This window comes from Populus euphratica, unplaced genomic scaffold (assembly GCF_000495115.2).
Source record: "Populus euphratica unplaced genomic scaffold, PopEup_1.0 scaffold172.1, whole genome shotgun sequence".
Lineage (NCBI taxonomy): Eukaryota > Viridiplantae > Streptophyta > Magnoliopsida > Malpighiales > Salicaceae > Populus > Populus euphratica.
In genome coordinates, this window is record NW_011499920.1 from 471,754 (window position 1) to 489,936 (window position 18,183).

The following is an 18,183-nucleotide window of genomic DNA, read 5'->3' on the forward strand; positions in this document are numbered from 1 at the left end:
ATTTATGTCATTTTCACTTCAATCTAACATTTCTTGCACTTCAAAAACATGCTAATTGATTTAAAACTATTTTGGCCTCATGTATTCTTCTCATTCTTATCACAATTTCATGATTTAGCAGTTCAAATTAATTTCTTTTCCAGTGACATCATAAGTGGAATCCCATTGAATCTCCGTGTTGACCTTCACTAAGCCCTTATCAATGATGAAAAGGACGAGTACTGTAGTTTGCTTGTTAAAACTAGAATGCTAGTTTGAGAACAAGAAGACATGAATTACAGTACTCTGCATGCCACAATACAACACAGGTCATCTGAGTATTAAGTCAAATACATCATGCCGAATGTGGTTGCACACACACACACACTAGGCTATGCTCCTGGCCTCTTTTAAGATGACTAGTGCCTAAGTATTAAGTTAAATACATCATGCCGAATGTGGTTACACACACACACACACACACCAGGCTATGCTCCTGGCCTCTTTTAAGATGACTAGTGCCTACAAGTTTGGTTGCAATATTGGAACAATGAATGGGGAGGTTGACAACAGATGAAATCTCAAATCACTCTCTTCATTATTGATATAGTTGATGGGTTTCTGATCAAGTTCATGCAATATGTGTCCTCTTTGTAGCCATAAATATTCTTTTTTCTGCATATTCTAGTGATGTGGTGAGATTTAGCTCTACATGATGATGCTTGAATAATCACTGAGATATCCCTGAACTGTGAAATTAATCTTTTCGTTTGAGTTGGCCATTTCTGTTGGTGCAAATCTATAATCAAGAAATAGCTATGTATATATTATTCCGTAATCCTAGATGCATGCCGTCTCACAGGTAAATAAATCCATATACCTGTTGGTGCTACCTTTATTATGGCATTCTCGCTAGTCCATTAATAGTATCACAAAATCTATGAATTTGCTTAAGAGTTTCCAGCTCGCAAAATGCCTTTGAATGTAGGTTACTGGGTTTGAGTTGCAAGCCAAATTGATTGTGTTGATTTTGGAATGCCTTAAATGTGGAAGGCCCGAGTACTCTTTAACTTTATACGTGTAATTGGCAAGTAGAACTTTATACCTAGAAACGTTTGTTGGAGTAAAAGGTTTTGGTTTTTTCAGAAGAATGAGATCAAGTTTTTGTGGGGGTAAAAGTAAAGAAATTTGGTTCTGTATTACAAGGGAAAGAGACAAACTTCCCATCCCATGAAAATATGTGATTGTTGTGGCTAGCTTTAGCGATAACACATGAAATATATGTATTGTGTTCCTAGCTTGTGTTCGTGTTCTCAACTAGATTAACTTTCCTACTTGTTAGTACTCTAAAATATCAATTCATATTCTTGTTGATGGATACAAATAAAATAAATCAAAAAAATCCTTTTAACATAAACTTAAAAAATTCTTTAAATAGACTCAACCAAAATACTCATTAGATTTAAATTTGATATTCCAAGCTTAAAGTACAGTAAATAAATAAAAATATATATAAAAAAAGCTTGAACATGGTTGTTCAAGCCTAACACTTAAAAAGCCTAGATTTAGGTTACTGCCTAGCCCAACTCTCTAAAGAGCATGGGTGTAAGTAACAAGTCCGAGCTCATATAGGGTGCATTCCTAGTATGGGCATGACATGTCCACCACCCTTAGTGCTAGGCATACACCCTAGCACCTTTGTAGACTCGAGTTTTCATGCTCAAACGCCACGTAATCAGGCTCAAAACAAGCCCATCACTTATTAGGGGTTTTTTTTAGAACTCTATGTGGGTTCTGTAGTATTTTTATTGATCCAATACATATTATTTTAAATAGAATACAGCTCAAAAAATCATAAAAGGGAAATTACTTTCCAATGCTTTCTCTCCATAAAAAATAAGATTCATGGGATTTTCAGAGTCTATCTTTATGAAATATCATTGGACTTTCTCTTTTAACAAATTAAGATTCATGGGATTTTCAGAGTCTATCTTTATAAAATATTATTACACTTTCTCTCTCAACAAAGTTAATGACTTTACCATCAGAGAGTCCCCGCATCTATCAAAGAGAATCTTTTACATATACCAACGCTTACTAGGCATCATCTATATCGGTTATCTAACTTATCAAACATCACCTGCTCCTACCATAGTTACTGGTTATCTAGCCTCTTAGGCATCATCTGCTACTACTTACCAACCCTCTAGGATTTCAATATCAAGTCACCAGAAACCTTAACTATGAAAAATGAATCAAATTATTTGAACTGAGAGATAAATCAATTATCTAACACATCAACCTTATTTCTAAATATCTTGGATTTTAGGTCTCATCAATTAGCGTTATCTGTAGGAAACTGATAAAAAAGACATTAATTTAGCCATCAATTTCTAAAAATTATTTTTGATATTTCCATGTCATTCCATGACACACAACCAAAACATTTAGAAAGGCTACAAACATCTCACTCTTTAGTGAAATCTTTCTTCAATTAAAGGCTTTCATGCCTCATATCATCAAGGGAGGTCACATACCTTTCACACTCTAGTGCGACCACTCTCCAAACGAATGAACTTGGTTTTCTTGATGCAATAAAACCACCCTCCATGAATTTGTCCCCTCCATCCTTTATAATTTTTTCTAAGTATGGGTTTCCACCCCTTCCTCCTTGAGTTCCATTTAGCCCTTTAAAAATCTTTCTAATTATAGGCTCACCCTCCATGAGTTTCTACTAGCCACTTAAAAAATTTTAAGAGTATAAAGTCTTTTATATCTCAGCTCACATTCTTAAAAAAAATTATACATATAAATTCCTCCATTGTTTTTCTTTTTAAAAATTATTTTTTATATTTTTATGTTATTTTATGACACACAACTAAAACATTCAAAAAAGCTACAAACCTCCCACTATTTGGTGAGATCTTTCTTCAATTAAAGGCTCTCATGCCTCATGTCATCAAGAGAGGTCACATACTTTTCACACTCTAGTGTGACCACTCTCTAATGAATGAACTTCTTTTTTCTGATGTAATAAAATCACACTCCATGAATGTGTTCCCTCTACCCTTTATATTTTTTTCTAAATATGGGTTTCCACTCGCCCTCTCTGAATTCCTCTTAGCCCTTTAAAAATCTTTTTAAGTATAGGCTCACCCTCTATGAGTTTCCATTAGTCATTTAAAAAAAATTCTAAATATGAAGTATTTTATATTTCACCTCACATTCTTAAAAAAATTTCTAAGTATGGATTCTTCTATGGTTCTCCTCTACATACTTAGAAATTTTTTCAGATATGGTGTTCATCCCTACACATAGGCTCTCTAGTTTATTACCTGAGTTTTCAAACCCTCTTCTCATATAAAAAAAAAAATTCAATGAACTCGTTATAATAACCAAGTATTTTTATAAATTTTGATGAATTAATATAACAAAAACTTGGGGGTGTTGATGGATCCAAATAAAATGAACCTAAAAAATCTGTCTAAAATGAACCTAAAACATTTCCTAAAATAGACCTAACAAGAACACTCAAATTGATATCTCAAACTCAAAGTACAACATAAGGTCTGAAAAGAGTGGGCTCGAGCGTGGTAGCCCAAGCCCATGCAGGGTGCATAGATCAAATTGTTTAAACTAAGATATCAGTTAATTATCCTAGACATCAGTCTTATTTTTAAACACCTTAGATTTTGGGAATCATCACTTGTAAAGCTCTTTCTTGATTAGCAGTAATTAATTATATGTCAAATATATTTATATCAAGGTTTATCAATCTCTTTAGATGTATCTAGATTTGAATTCATAGGATCCTTGATGATAAAACACAGATTATTATCTCATAAATCCGATAGGACATATGAGGTTCCCTATGAATTCAAGTAAACATGTCGCAGTCAATTCTTTTTAAAGTTACCTATTTTCTTGCTTATGTCTAACCAAATTACAAAATTGAAGCCATGAAAACCAAATGAGATGGTCCAAAATATTGTTATAGCTGTCTCTCTTATGGTTTTCACATGGTCTAGTATAATTGTGTGTTTGATATTATAATAGTTTTTGTAGTTATAATTTAAAAAAATAAATTAAAAAAAAAACAATAAATTATAGCCATGACCAAGATTTCAAAAAAGAGTTTCTTGTAGTACCCATGCTCAACTATTATGTGTTTTGATTAAGTAAACACTTTTAAAAAGTTTACTGTTTAATCACATTCTTGTGAATCCCGCGATGAACATAGAAAAAATGGATCCATAATCTAAAGTGCTAGCAAATGATTAATCTAGAGTTAAATGATATAATCAGAACCTTATCTTAATTAAGGCAAGCAATAATTCAAGCAGAAGTTTCAAGAAACAAGACAACGAGTACACCTACCTGAGCTATATCTCAATCCCCTAAATTAACGATACTCTTTGAAGGCCAAATCTTTTTTTAAAATAATATCCTAACGTGATTATGTAGAGAGAGCACTCTACTACGTGAATTCGTTAATTAATTAATTTGATGGCCTACTATCAATGTGAATAATAATTATAGGGACGAGAGATGAGAATTTAAGTTAATTAGGAAGCCGAATTTAAAAATACACTCTAGTTTCTTTAGAGGCCAAGCTATACTTAGAACCTCTTGTAAAGGGTTGGTGAAAAATACTCACTTATTTGGTTTAAATATGATAAATTTTATTTGATGAATAAGAACTCGGATTCAAATCCTTTGATCTAGAGGAGAAATTCTTAGTCTTGAGAGTGTATTTTGGTGCACGGATAGATGCGATTTGATCAAATTAGCCAGATTAGAATATATTTTATATTCTATAGTCTTATATGTATAGAAAATACAAATATATTAGATTTTTTCAATGTCTAGTATATAGATGTTTAATGATGATCCCTAAAAATATTTAGATTAATAATTGCTAGTTTTAATTCCTATACCAAACTTTGAAATTTAAAGTGGAAAAAAATAGACACCGCATCTAGGTATATCAAACACCTCCAATAAAATGGAAGCATAAATTGATTTATTCTTTCACCAACCATATTATAAAAAACAAAATTAAATATGCCTACGCTTTACACATTCCTGTCACACTAGTGGAAAAAATATGCCAGACTTGTTTTATTTCAGAAGTTAAGTTGATAGGGCTTAGCTAAGACTATGTAGTTTTTGTAGATTGTAGATTAAGGTGTTGTTTGGAATTATGTTTCAAATGTTATTTAATGAAAATTTAATTTTTTCTTGCTTTTTTTTTTAGATTGTTTTAATATATTAGTGTTAAAAATAATTTTTACAAAAAAATAAATAAAAAATATTATTTTAATATATTTTCAAACAAAGAAATATATTAAAAAATAATTATTACTATACTTTCAAATATACTCCAAAAACATAAACACTAGCAGAGGAATTGATCAAATCCCAATTTTCAATCCTGTTTATTTTTTTATTTCAAAAATATTTTTCAACATATATATATATATATATAAACTCCGTAGACATGAGCTGTAGAATAATCATAGTAGTTGTTGGATTGCTATCCTTCAACAAAGACAAGCCACTGAAGTACTTCACTCTTAAACATGAACTAGTCAGGGCTGCCTTAGATAGCTAGTCAGGGCTGCCTTGGAGAGTCCTAGCTAGTAGTAAGGTGCTCCACTAGATCACAGAGCCAGTACCACAGCAGAGAGACATCTCCTAACAATGTTTTGGACCGTCTTATACCATTTTTTATGGCTTCAATTTCATAAGTTAGAAAACACCCATTATAATAACTGCATTTTTACTCTTTCAAGCGAGTGTAATAGATTATGCTTTTTATATGTTCTTTAAAATTATATTTTACTTAAAATATTAAATTAATGTATTTTTTATAATTTTAATGTGTTAATGTTAAAAAAACAAAATATACTTTTAAATTTATTTTCTTAAGCTCTATTTAAGAGTGCAGGAAAAGTTATATTTTAAAATGTTTTTAACTTAGAAATTTATTAAAATAATATTTTTTTTTTATTTTTTAAATTTTATTTTTAATATTAGCATGATTCAAAAATAATTTTAAACAAGAAAAAATTTAAATTTTAAATAAATAGTATTTTGATGACATTCTCAAAGGCCGCCTAAATTACATAAGATATATTCATAGCTTCAACCAGGAAGTGATGACTAATTAAGCTTAATGCTAAATAGCCCAAGACCTTAGCCCCACTTGTGTTGAATACTTAGCTTAAGTTAAAAAAATGGAAAACAAAAATGAATTTTTTATTATAATAAGAACAAAAATGACTTGTACTGCATATCACTATAAAAGTTAACCTAGCTAGTTTGGAGTTCAATATACATTTCTTGAGCATTAAAATGCTTCTCTCAACACTATTTGTGGTACAAGATTATGTAACCTAACACCCTATGAAAACAGTATTGAAAGGGTTCAAACAAGTTCAAAAGCACCCACCGATGGCAACTACACATAAAGGATAATAAAGTAATGAAACCAAACTAGATGCCAAGATTTTCCAACACATAAACCTGAGGATATATCCATGGAGATGGAGAGAGAGAGAGGAGGAGGAGAAAAGTCCCCACTCTAGCTAGAAAGGGGTGGTGTAGTAGGGTTAGGGTTCATAGGCGTAATCAATGACGACAATAAAGAAAGGGATACAAAGAAAAGTAGTCAATTTCCATTGGTCTTTAAGCCATGGAATACATATATTTCTCTCTTGTTTTTCTTTCGAATATACAAGAGAGAAGAGTGTCGACATGCAGCCTACTCGGTGCTCCCACTCCCTAGAAATGCATGGACCACGTTTAATTATTATTTTTCCTTTTTGTTTGCAAGGCATCCACTTCCCCGTGATTGTATATCATTACCACACCCTTCTTTTCTTTTGCTTTATATATATATATATGATAAGTTGATAAAGAAGTAATATATATTATATCATGTAATCCCATCTAATAATCTAAATTATTAGATTAAAATAAATTTTTAATATAATATTAAAGTATTAATAATAAAGTGATTATAAATTTTAATTTTATTATTATTATTTATTTAATAAAAATGAAATATAAAGTAATGTATATCTATATAAGTTTTAAATCCAAAAGAGTTTCACTTAATGAAATATATTAAAAAATAATATAAAATATATTTTAAAACTTCAGCTAATAATTTATTTTAAGATGGTTTTTTGTATGAAATAATAATAAAAAACATATAATCTAAAATATAAAAGAAAAAAGTAATTTTATGAAAATTTGAATCAAAACTTGTCCAAGTTATTAGAACTGAATTAATTATGGGCCTGAAAGTATTATAGTTTGGTATAATAACATCAAATCAAATCAAGACTTTAAGTGTTATAGATTAGTTTTTTAAGTCTTGATATTATTTATATTTTATTATCTACTTTCTATTTTTTTAATTTTTTTCCTTCTCTATTTTTTTCTTGTATCTTACTTTTAATTACATTTTAATTAGCTCCCTTAATATATCGAATTCTTTCAACAACAAAAAAACATGTGTAAGCTAAGGAAAAAAAAAACACCATTTTATAAGCATCTTTACCCGGTAAACATTAATTTTCTATCAGCCGTATTCAACTATAAAGCAATAAATGTAAAACTAACTCCAAAATTGAATTCCAATCCGCAACTCTCCATGAAATATCAATTGATTTCTAGCCATCCAAATCCTCCACAAAATTCCATAAACCAAAATGATGAGCTCCACTCTATCCGAAGTTTTGGGTTATTATTTTGGTTTGTTTTATATGTTATTATTTTGGGTTCAATCCAGAACTCTCTTTTTTTTTTGTCATAGATATACTAATTTACGTGTAACTTGGTTTTGATCACATACGAAAAGGAATGAAAATGCATGACTTCTGGGAAAATATTATGAATGGTAAAGAGTAAATACCCTCTTGCTTTCTCTGCAATTATTTTTATTTCTATGTTGTAAAATATTAAAGAAGAAGACGAAAGAATTGAAGAGTGAGAGAAGAAAGGAGAGAGAGGTGCATGGCATGCTTTTTTCCCCTCATTCTACACTGAACATTCCATGTCCCTTGAAGAGTTAAAAAGGACAAGATATAGAATCTGGACTGTTATTGATTACGAGTCATCAAAATATGTTAAGGAATGAACGGCTAAGATTGAATACACACACACACCAAAAAGGGGTTGCAGTGCTTTTTATCTTTTGGTTTCTTTATGGGATCATATATATGATACTTTCCTGCAGAAAGAAATGAGAAAAGGCAAATAAATTAAGCAGCAGAAAAAGAAGAGAAGCAGAAGTAGAAGTGAGTAGCTAGCACAGAGAGGAAAGAAAAGAAAGCTATGTTCAGTGTTTACAGCTATATAAGGCTTTCATATTATAATTATGGCATGGCATTAACAATATTGTGAGAACTACTGCAAAGAGCGGCAGCAGATCCCAGAAAACAGCCACAATCATATAGGGTGGTGTTGATAGCAACATCTCATTATAGGTACACACACCCCCCTCCAAAACAGCCGTAAAGATAAAGGAAAACGCATTTACATCATGCATGTGTATGGATTTGTCTTCTTCTTTAAACCATTAGGGCATTCTTGCACTAGTTTTTACATGCCAAGTCTAAATCTTTACCACGTCCAAAACCTAGATTCATACATTTCAAAAAAGTTTCTTTTTCATTGTCTTTCAATATTGGATTCAAATATAAAATAATAACGTCAAGAATAAACCCGATTGTGGCTACAAAGAAGTATATAAAAATACTATACTTGAGTATGTTCGATGAATGAGAGGATGATGATAAGGAAAATGCATTTACATCATACATGTGTATTTTGGGACTTATTTTTATGTCTTAAATCTAAATCCTTATTACGTTTAAAACCTAGGTTGATAAGTTAGTGTTTCATTGGACTAAGTTGGGGATTTGGATTCGAAGTAATAACATGGAGAGCAAATCCTTTTTGTTAGGTTGTCTTTGGTTACCGATTCGAGGCAGAGAAAAATATATTTTGTTAGAGAAATAAAGATAGAAATATAAAATACACCTATTTCTATAATATTTCTGAAATGAATTTTGTAATTTCAAAACAAGAATCAATAACATGGAGAGCAAAGTCATTGGCTAAAAGATAAATTTGTTTCTGAAATGATTTTAAAATGATTTTTTATGTATGAGATATATGTTTTATTTGTTTCTATTATCTCTGTTTTTTTATCCATAAATAATAATCAAACACTCCCTTATACAAACACTACGAGGTTGTGTGTAAAAAACTTAAATTACTACCTTATACAAACACTAGAAAGTTGTGTGTAAAAAACTTAAATTACCTAAACCTAATAAATACAAGCGAGATAGATGAAAGGATGAAAGAGAGGACGATAACAATAAAGGGAATGGCAAGAGGGGCAACATCTTTCTCTGAAATCTCTGACCCACCTGGATGGGATAGGGCTGGTATATTTTGTCCTACACATGCGTTGATCTCCCTCATTCAATGCCGGGTGCCCAGATTGTTGCTCTAAGGTAACATTAAATAACTGCACCATATTCCAGGCCCAGTTGCCTATTCCCTAACATCTCTTTCGTCTCTTCCTTCACCTCCATTTTTTTTGTCTTCTTTTATCTCCACCTACACAGTCCCTCTCTTTTCTTTTTCTTTTTTCTGCTTTCTGTTCTTTTACCCCTACCACCAGCTGCCGTCCTGCTTGCTTCCTGCCATTTCTTTCATCTTATGATCCTACCTTTCGTGATGGCAATAGAATCATTTCTGTTTCATGAAATAGTGATTAAGAGAAAATAGGCCATATGAACCATATGGAGAGAGTAAAGAAGGTAGTTTTTCTCTTCTCATGTAAGCTAAAATGCATGCACCATGTGGTTTGGCAGCATTGATCCTTGAACCACAAAACAGACTGATTTCTTCTCTTTTCTTTCTGGCCATCTACGAAAGAACATTACAATTTGCATAAACTAAGTACTGATACTTGCGAGTTTTGGAGTTAGGGTACATGGTAACAAATTGCCAAGTTAAAGGTCCCCTCCATTACAGTGACAAGTCCCTTTTGTCCTTGTGGCTTAGTGACTACAAGGGTTGTCCTTGTACTTTCCAAATTCCAAGTGGGTGCACAAATCCTAAGCCTAGCTAATACGTTTCATGTTGTGGTACCACTCTACAGTAAATGAGAGACAAATGAACTTGTTCCTACCCTCTCCAATCTCTGGCCATGGATTTTCCATCTTATTTCCCTTCGTTTCCTTGCATCAAAACAATACAGGAAGCATAGATTCCTACTGACCATTTACCATGACAAGGCAAAAGAACAATAAGCAGCAAATGGTTACAAGAACCAACCTCGTTTAACAGGATAGCCTGGTAAACTATTGAACGAAGACCTCAATAAAACCAAGTGAGAAAACCAGGTTTTTTTCTTTCAAAACAACATTGTTTTAAAGTTGTTTTTTCTTTTTTTAAGAAGAGAAAAAAAACCTTGAATTGGCTTGGGTCTCGTAACTATGGATCAAATGCTGATATCTTCTTCAGATATGCTGATGTGCATTTGCATTCAACATTGGAGGCTCCAAGCCCATGTTTCAGTGGGCATTAGACAGTACAATGTCAGTCAGCTTTTCAGTGTATGTTTGGGATGAATTGGTTCATGGCAGATGAATTGGTTCATGGCACCCCCATGTAAGTCTGTGACAGGTCATAGACAAGGTGATGAAGGTAAGGAATCGATGAGATGATGCCAATCTACAAGCAGCATATCACAACATGCTATGACTCCACCACTACAGTCTGCTTTCCTAAAATAACATCTGTATCCAACGTGCAAATTGGTTATGCAGTTGGGGTAATCAGCTAGTAAGTGCCTGAATTTAGTTATCTCATGCCCACAAATTCAGACAAGTCTTAATTTCTTTTTCCTAAACAAGAAATAATGAGATACATCAAGCCCATGGAGGAACAAAGCTAGGCCAATGAAATAGAAAAATAAGGGCAAACATAAAAATAAAAATAAAAAGTTACATCTTTAATACTGAAGCTCAGCCATTGCGATTTGAGCTCTTTAAGTAAATCTGCAGTTAGTTAAAGGAAAGGACACATATGGAGCCAGGCACATAGCCATGAACTCTTGTTTGGATCACAAATCACAATGGCATGGGAGCAGGTCAAAATAGAGAACTCAATCAGTTCAGCAAACATAAAATTCCAAGCCAAAGCATATATGGACATAGTAGGTTTTATAGCCTAGTGATATTTCTTCCCCTTCAAATAGTGAACCTGCAGCATTTGAATTATATGGACAGTAGTCTTTACTATACTCAATTGTTCGTCAAAGAAATAAAAAGATGTTTCCTTCCCTTAGCCCCATCAATGAAACAGTCAAGTGCCCATGTGCCCCAGCAGTATCAAATATAAAGTCGAGTGCTTTGACAACTTCTGTCAAACCAGTATAACTTACATGTATATACATCTGGATACAAGGTGGGTTCCCGACGCAAGAACTTTACAATAAAATTGCCAACCTGACAGCAGAGGGCAGGAAGAACAGAAGGTTGCATCGAAAACCCTCAAGAGAGAGAGCTCAGGTAATTATAATATATTTTATCTTATTGCCATCTTTATCTTTTCCATCTCAGTTTTCAAACCCAGAACAGAAACTTTATACTTCATGGAACAAAGAGCTGCTTCAGCCTCGAGCCACAAATTCTTGTAGAACAAAACTTGAGGGTTCTCTTCTTCCTCGAGTTCATAATGTCCTTCCAGACCCTTCTCATTGACCTGCATCACCAACAAAAATGCAAAGATTTGGCTGCTTAGAAATAAATTCTACCCACAAGTTCCAGAAATTGAGATTGATACCTGAGTAATGTGTTCATTTTTATTGAATCCTCCATTCCTTGAATTTAAAGAATCCAGGAATCTCTCCCTAAAACTAGCAGAACTCATCTGCCTTTCATGCTTATTCTGATGCCCAAGTTCATGCGAAACCATCACAGCCTTTGTCCTTGTTGTTTGAAGTTCCATATTCGAGCACTGCCAAAGAAATTATTCAGATTCGCAGTAAGTAATGATGAAAGGACAGATGAAATATCTACAGCAGTCAAAAGCAATACCAGAAAAATCATAGCACAAAAGGAGAAAATAAATTCTTCATTCAACTATAACCCGGAAGAACACAAGTTATTTCTCATGGAGAAGGAAGACAGCAATTGACATGAATAAGAAAAGTTTTGAGCAACAATCATGTCGGATGTGAGTAATAAAGGTATCAAACAAAAGTCATTCTCAAGAAAATAAAACAATGAACTTGATTGCTAGCAATAACATAGACCATGTGCTTACATAACTATAGCGAGACAACCTTGATAAGTCTACACTGAGCAATATACAAAACTTGTAACTATTCAAAACCCATTATGAGCCTGAATATGCTAACAGAAGTTGAGACATAATTTACAGAAGTGAAGTTCTTCCATCTCCTCAAATCAGATTCACAACTTTTAGAAACCAAAACACCATACCTTGTTTAGGTGAGTTGATTTCCTAACACAATATGAAGTGTGAGGATGACTTGATTCAGACATAAGAGTATGTTCTCCAACCCTGTTTCTGATACACAGAGTAAGATTATGGATAATGCGCTTGATTATATCATGTTCATGCTCATTCAGGGAATCTAAATCATTTGTGCAGTTTTGCATAAGCAATTCCGACAGTTCATTCATTGTTTTAACCACTATTCGAAAATCTAATCTTGGAGGTGAGTACAAAGGCTTAGCTGCACCCCCATATGTTTCACTTAAATCAGTAGAAACACCTTCTCTACAGGATGATGAATCGAAGACATGTTTGCTTGCAAACAACGACACACTAGTTGAACCATTAGGTACTGTATCCGTTATAGCCTTCCCAAATCCACCAACACATTGCCCAGTCAGAAGCTGGCCACTAGATGTCATGTAATCTTCCATAACAGATGGTAGAACCACACAAGATGAGCCGTGCATGGAGCTACAGCTAGAGTCAGTGAGGAGCTCATATTCCTTATTAGGAACATGCATGTCACTATAACAATGTGCCTCAGTAATACTGCTCTGTTCTGAAGAAGATGATCCAGCTGTAGCAGAATGTTGTAGTCTCTGTTCTCTGGAGAATAAACTAACCACAGAAGACGCAGTCTTCTGGAAAGAAAAACAATCATTTCCATCACCTTCATTTCCACAGTAATTTACTTTTTGTTTGTCACTGCTGGGGAAAAAATGAGGTGCAAGAGGATTTAAATAACTGCATGCTTCTTGTTCGCTTTTAAGATACTGTAAATTATCAGGTGCAGAAACTTCACAACTTGATTGCTCAGCAGCAAGTTTTCCTTTCCAACAAGGAGAATCCAGATCAGAATCATTCTCGTTGATTATTTTAGAAGAATTTTCAATAGGATCACTTTCTTTAATACCAAGGGATTCCGGGGTCAAATCAATTAGAAGACTGGGACAAGTGATTTGCAGCTCAGACTTTGCCATTGGCACGGGCTCCATAACCTCATGGGTGACAGGTTTTCCTTCTTTGCCTTTATCTGCCAGGACATCATGATGGAAAACTTCCTTGCTTTTATCCACGTCCAGAGTCAAATCAATGGGAGGACTGGGATAAGTGATTTGCAGCTCAGACTTTGCCATTGGCACGGGCTCCATAACCTCATGGGTGACAGGTTTGCCCAATTTTCCTTCTTTGCCTTTATCTGCCAGGACATTATGATGGAAAACTTCCTTGCTTTTATCCACTTCCAGAGTCAAATCAATGGGAGGACTGGAATAAGTGATTTGCAGCTCAGACTTTGCCATTGGCACGGGCTCCATAACCTCAGGAGTGACAGGTTTTCCTTCTTTGCCTTTATCTGTCAGGACTTTATTATGGTAAACTTCCTTGCTTTTATCCACAATAGCATGAGGCTTCTTTAAACTTGCTTGACCATACCCAAGAAAGTTATTTTTGCTGACTCTACCATCTCCATCAGAATCTAGGTTCTCTGACAACACATGATTAAAGGGTAAATAGCATGTACTAGCTACTGATGGCTCCGAAACTAAAGCTGACAAAGAATTGATATCTGATGAAGGGGGAACATTCTGTTTGGCTGCATGAAAATCACGTTGCTGTGATAAGCTTCTGCCAAAATAAGCAATGTTTGTTTCACAGGAGCTCCAAGATACTGATGGTGGTAGGTAATTTATCCCACTTTGAGGATCTTGAAGTATGGCAGAAGAGTTCAAATCTGATGTAGTTGAGAACTCTGAAGAGATTGGCACACATTGAGAGTCAATTTCCCTAGTTCTTTTAGGTCTGACTTCATGATCCTTTAATGAGATCCCAGAGAGTTTTCCGCGCAAACTATCAGATGTTTCGGGACTCAGCTTCAATCCTTCAGCAGGAGATCCTGCTGGGAAGATGAATAGCATGTGAACTAAAGCTACCACAAGGATAGTAATTTCATTCATTAATATGCATTCAGCATTTTATAACATGTCCAAAAACCTAGTATAATTGAAAAGATTAAATGAAACTACTTTAGCCAGAAAAGAAGAAATAAACACATAGCCACTAGCAATTGAAAAGACTATCAAATTACTTCATCCAATGGGGAAAAAAAAAATATTGATAGAAAATCTACTTTAAGAAGAAAGATTATACCAGGAAAATGAGCAATAAAGAATATAGAATCAACAAATAAATCAACCCCTCAATCCCATGCATGGGATGCCTTATATTGCACAGAATGGATAATGTTTAACAAGACACGTGGATCTCATTTCACAGTGAAAAGGTTTTAATTTCCTCTGAAAATGAACGCTGCTTTGTTTCTCAAGAAGCATGGGTTGTGCCGTGCAAATATGAAAAGTTAGCATTTCAGATTCTAGCAGTCAACAACAAGCATTCCATGATCATCCAAAGCACCCGCCTCTGCTTTTGGTTTTAAATGATGATGATGAGCATTTTACACCCGCCTCTGCTTTTGGTTTTAACTGATGATGATGTGCATTTTACATCTCATTAGAAAAAAGACTACGCGGGTTCTATTCTCTTCAATATACAAGTTCAGCAGGCTAAGCTACTACTGCTATACCATTGATGTTGAAACCCCATCAGCAACATTTTGATAGCCAATTTCATTGCCAGAATTTCTCAAGAGAAAAAGACACAAGGAAACACTTGTGTTCATCACATACAGTTCTACACAGACTATCTTGTCATTTAAATGAACAATCAATCAATTAGTACTTTTGGCATTGTTGAAGCCATTTTAGGAGCTATCAACAATTTATACGGTTTTCCTAATCAAGGAAGTTATTCAAGTTGTCAAAAGAAACAAGAAGTCTGAATTCATGGCGTAATATTAAACATCAAGAGCATTAAATTTATGCTTGAATGAATAGGTTTTTCCTCTTATCCACTTGCAAGTTTCACAATTTAGCCATAAAGAGTAAACAAGCCATATTCAGTCTTTTTATACAGCATAACAACTAATATAACAAAAAGTTTAAAAAAAAAAAAAAAACATTGACGAGAACTAATTTACACGACTGATTCTCTGCCATGAAATTTAAATCACACCTTGTTTCGTGGAGTCATCATTAAACATTGAAAAACCACCATGCTTATCTTTCCAGTGAAGAATCGCTCGGAGATCACCACCCTTGTGAGCCTCATAGCCAAGTTCAGTGGACTTGGTTACAGGCACAGCATCAAAGTCTGACTTTGACTCAGTAGACAAACCAAAATCAGCTGAACCTTGCAAAACCCCAGATGGGTATTGAGGATAATAAGCAAAGGAGTCGCCTTCTAAACTGAAACTTGAAAAGGACCGATCGAGCAAGGAATTGGAAGGGTTAAAGCTTGTATCTTGAAGTGAAGAATCATGGGCAAGACTTGAAAAATCGGCCGAACCTTGCAAAACCCCTGGTGGATATTGAGGATAATAAGCAAAGGAGTCACCTTCTAAACTGAAACTTGAAAAGGACCGATCAAGCGCAGAACTTGAAGGACTAAAGCTTGAATTATTGCGTTTGCTCAAGGTAAAAGGCCTAGCTAATGGAGATAAACGAGAAAGAGACCCTCTTTTTGTGTCACTGGCCATTGTGTTTCTTGGTTTTTTTGTACAAGTTGACGATGATGATCGAAACCCCGAGAAAAACACAGAATTTGATAGAATCCACAAAAGGGTTCAAGGAGAATGTGAATTCAAGACAAAACCTTTATACTTTTATGAACAAAAATACGAAAAATACGAAAGGAAAGTGAAAGTTTGTGTTGGGGTTCCATGTTTTGGTGGTTTACTGGTCCTGGGTTTCTTCCGTGTCTCCTTTCCTTTTCTCTTCTTTGAGACTGTAGGAACTGGAGAGACAAATGGACACTGGACATTTTGGTCCCTTGCGAAATTTCATTTGGTGGCCCAATTTTATTTTTATTTTTTTCTGGTATTTTGTTTATTATTATTTTATCAAGGTATTTTGTTTATTTGGTCACTCAATTTTGATCAATGTTCATTTTGGCACCCAATAAAGAAAAGGAATTAGATTGTGACTCATGTAGTTCAACAAAACTAATTTATTTATTGAGAATAAAAAAACTAATTTATTACTAATTCTTATGGCTTCATACTTATTTGTGAGTTTGCTTTTTCATGAATTTTATGCTCTATTACAATTAATTTTTTTCTTATTTGAAAAATATAGAGAAAAAAATTAGTTAAAATGGGAAATTTGATTAGTAAAGAAGGAAATTTTAGAATAAAAAAACTATTATATTGGATAAAAGGTTAGTGTCCACCCCTTCTTCTTCACTTCAATAAATCCAACCTCTTTTTTGCCAGTGTTCACATATTGTGCACATAGAAAAATTAAGAAAGGTAAATTCCATGATGAATATTAATTAATTAAGGGAATTTTTAATTATTTTGATACTGTATGAATTAATTAATTAGTTAATTTAAGCAAATCACAAAAACTATTGTAACTAATTCAAATAAGGTATTACGATATTGTTGATAAAATTGATACTTAATATGTTGAGCTTTTTACATATTTTCTAATGCTATACAAGCAATTAAATGTTCCAAATAAGATTTCCACATAAAAAATCAATAATTTAAAATTAATGATATCCAAACTTTATTATTTATTTAATTAATGCATTAATTTATATTAAAAAAATCAAATAACTTACATATTATTTGACGACAAAACGTTGCGAATTGCTTACATTTTCTACTGTTAAATGCGTCAAAGGGGGCAATTAACTTATTTAAGAGCTTCACCATTATATATAAATCGAGAGATTTAGCTAATTAAAGATGGGATCGAAGTTAAATATGGAGGAGTAAATTGAACTTTTGCTTCAAATTTTTGGAAAGAAAGAAAAATAAAATTAGATAGGTCAATCCAAAGGCAAGGGCTATGCACAGGTAGAAAAGACATTATATTCATCATCGTTTGTATATTAATATTTTTATTAAAAAAATCATATTGCTAAAATATATTCAGGTATTAACACACACAACTAATTGAATGTTTGGCATGTTGTAGTATAGGATATTTATATAAAAAAAAAATTTCATTTAAAATTGTATTAAAATATTTTTTTCTTGTGTTTTTTTATTTTGAATACTAAAATAGTATAAAAATATCAATTTAATATTTTTTAAATAAAATATATTTTTTAAACAAATTTAAAAGTAAAAGCTATGACCCTTCTAGACACTCACTAAATGACGTGGGATTAATTTAAGATGTCGTTTGTTTACACGGCTGCGGCTGCGTTTTAATTAAAACTTAGTTTGCAGCCATTTGATAAAAAGAAAAATTAGTTTATTATGCATGGATCCCATGTAATTTTAACGTTTAAAACGCGAAAAAACAGCTAAATGCTACTTTTCATTCACTGTACACGTTAATTGCACATTAAGAAAAAACAGATAAATGCTACTTTTTATTCACTGTACACGTTAATTGCACCGTTCAATGAACAGTGCACTTCACTGCACTGTTCCTACAGGGTTTTTTTTTATATATAGAATTCATTTAATTTTATTATATATTTTTAAGTGTTAATTTAATTAATTTTTTAAGTGTTAATTTTATTAATATTCTTTAATTTAATTAATGTTTTTTAAGTGTTAATTTTATTAATATT

At 32.9% G+C, this 18,183-nt stretch overlaps 1 protein-coding gene across 4 annotated transcripts; it reads right to left on the minus strand.

Moving 5' to 3' along the window:
* Positions 1–11,217: 11,217 nt before the first annotated feature.
* LOC105135048 (uncharacterized) lies at positions 11,218–16,430 on the minus strand. 4 transcript variants are annotated; one of them, XM_011039722.1, is made up of 6 exons: positions 15,988–16,430; positions 15,607–15,831; positions 13,648–14,434; positions 12,519–13,491; positions 11,857–12,030; positions 11,218–11,775 (listed from the first exon to the last, which is right to left on the minus strand). In XM_011039722.1, the coding sequence occupies exons 1-6, from the start codon at positions 16,127–16,129 to the stop codon at positions 11,599–11,601; spliced, it is 2,478 nt and encodes an 825-aa protein (XP_011038024.1). In that variant the 5' UTR covers positions 16,130–16,430; the 3' UTR covers positions 11,218–11,598. The 4 variants fall into 4 exon arrangements, with proteins under 4 accessions (XP_011038024.1, XP_011038023.1, XP_011038021.1 ...); XM_011039721.1 differs by having other exon boundaries at positions 13,648–14,431; positions 15,607–16,430; XM_011039719.1 differs by having other exon boundaries at positions 12,519–13,535; positions 13,692–14,434; positions 15,607–16,430.
* Positions 16,431–18,183: the final 1,753 nt, after the last annotated feature.

Excerpts from the sequence above, each read along its gene's own strand:
- LOC105135048 (XM_011039719.1), bottom strand. The coding sequence starts at position 16,129 with ATGGCCAGTGACACAAAAAGAGGGTCTCTTTCTCGTTTATCTCCATTA. Across the intron at positions 13,536-13,691 it reads GCAAACCTGTCACCCATGAG|GTTATGGAGCCCGTGCCAAT; the intron begins GTTATGGAGCCC and ends GTCACCCATGAG. Across the intron at positions 12,031-12,518 it reads AATCAACTCACCTAAACAAG|TGCTCGAATATGGAACTTCA; the intron begins GTATGGTGTTTT and ends TTTCTTTGGCAG.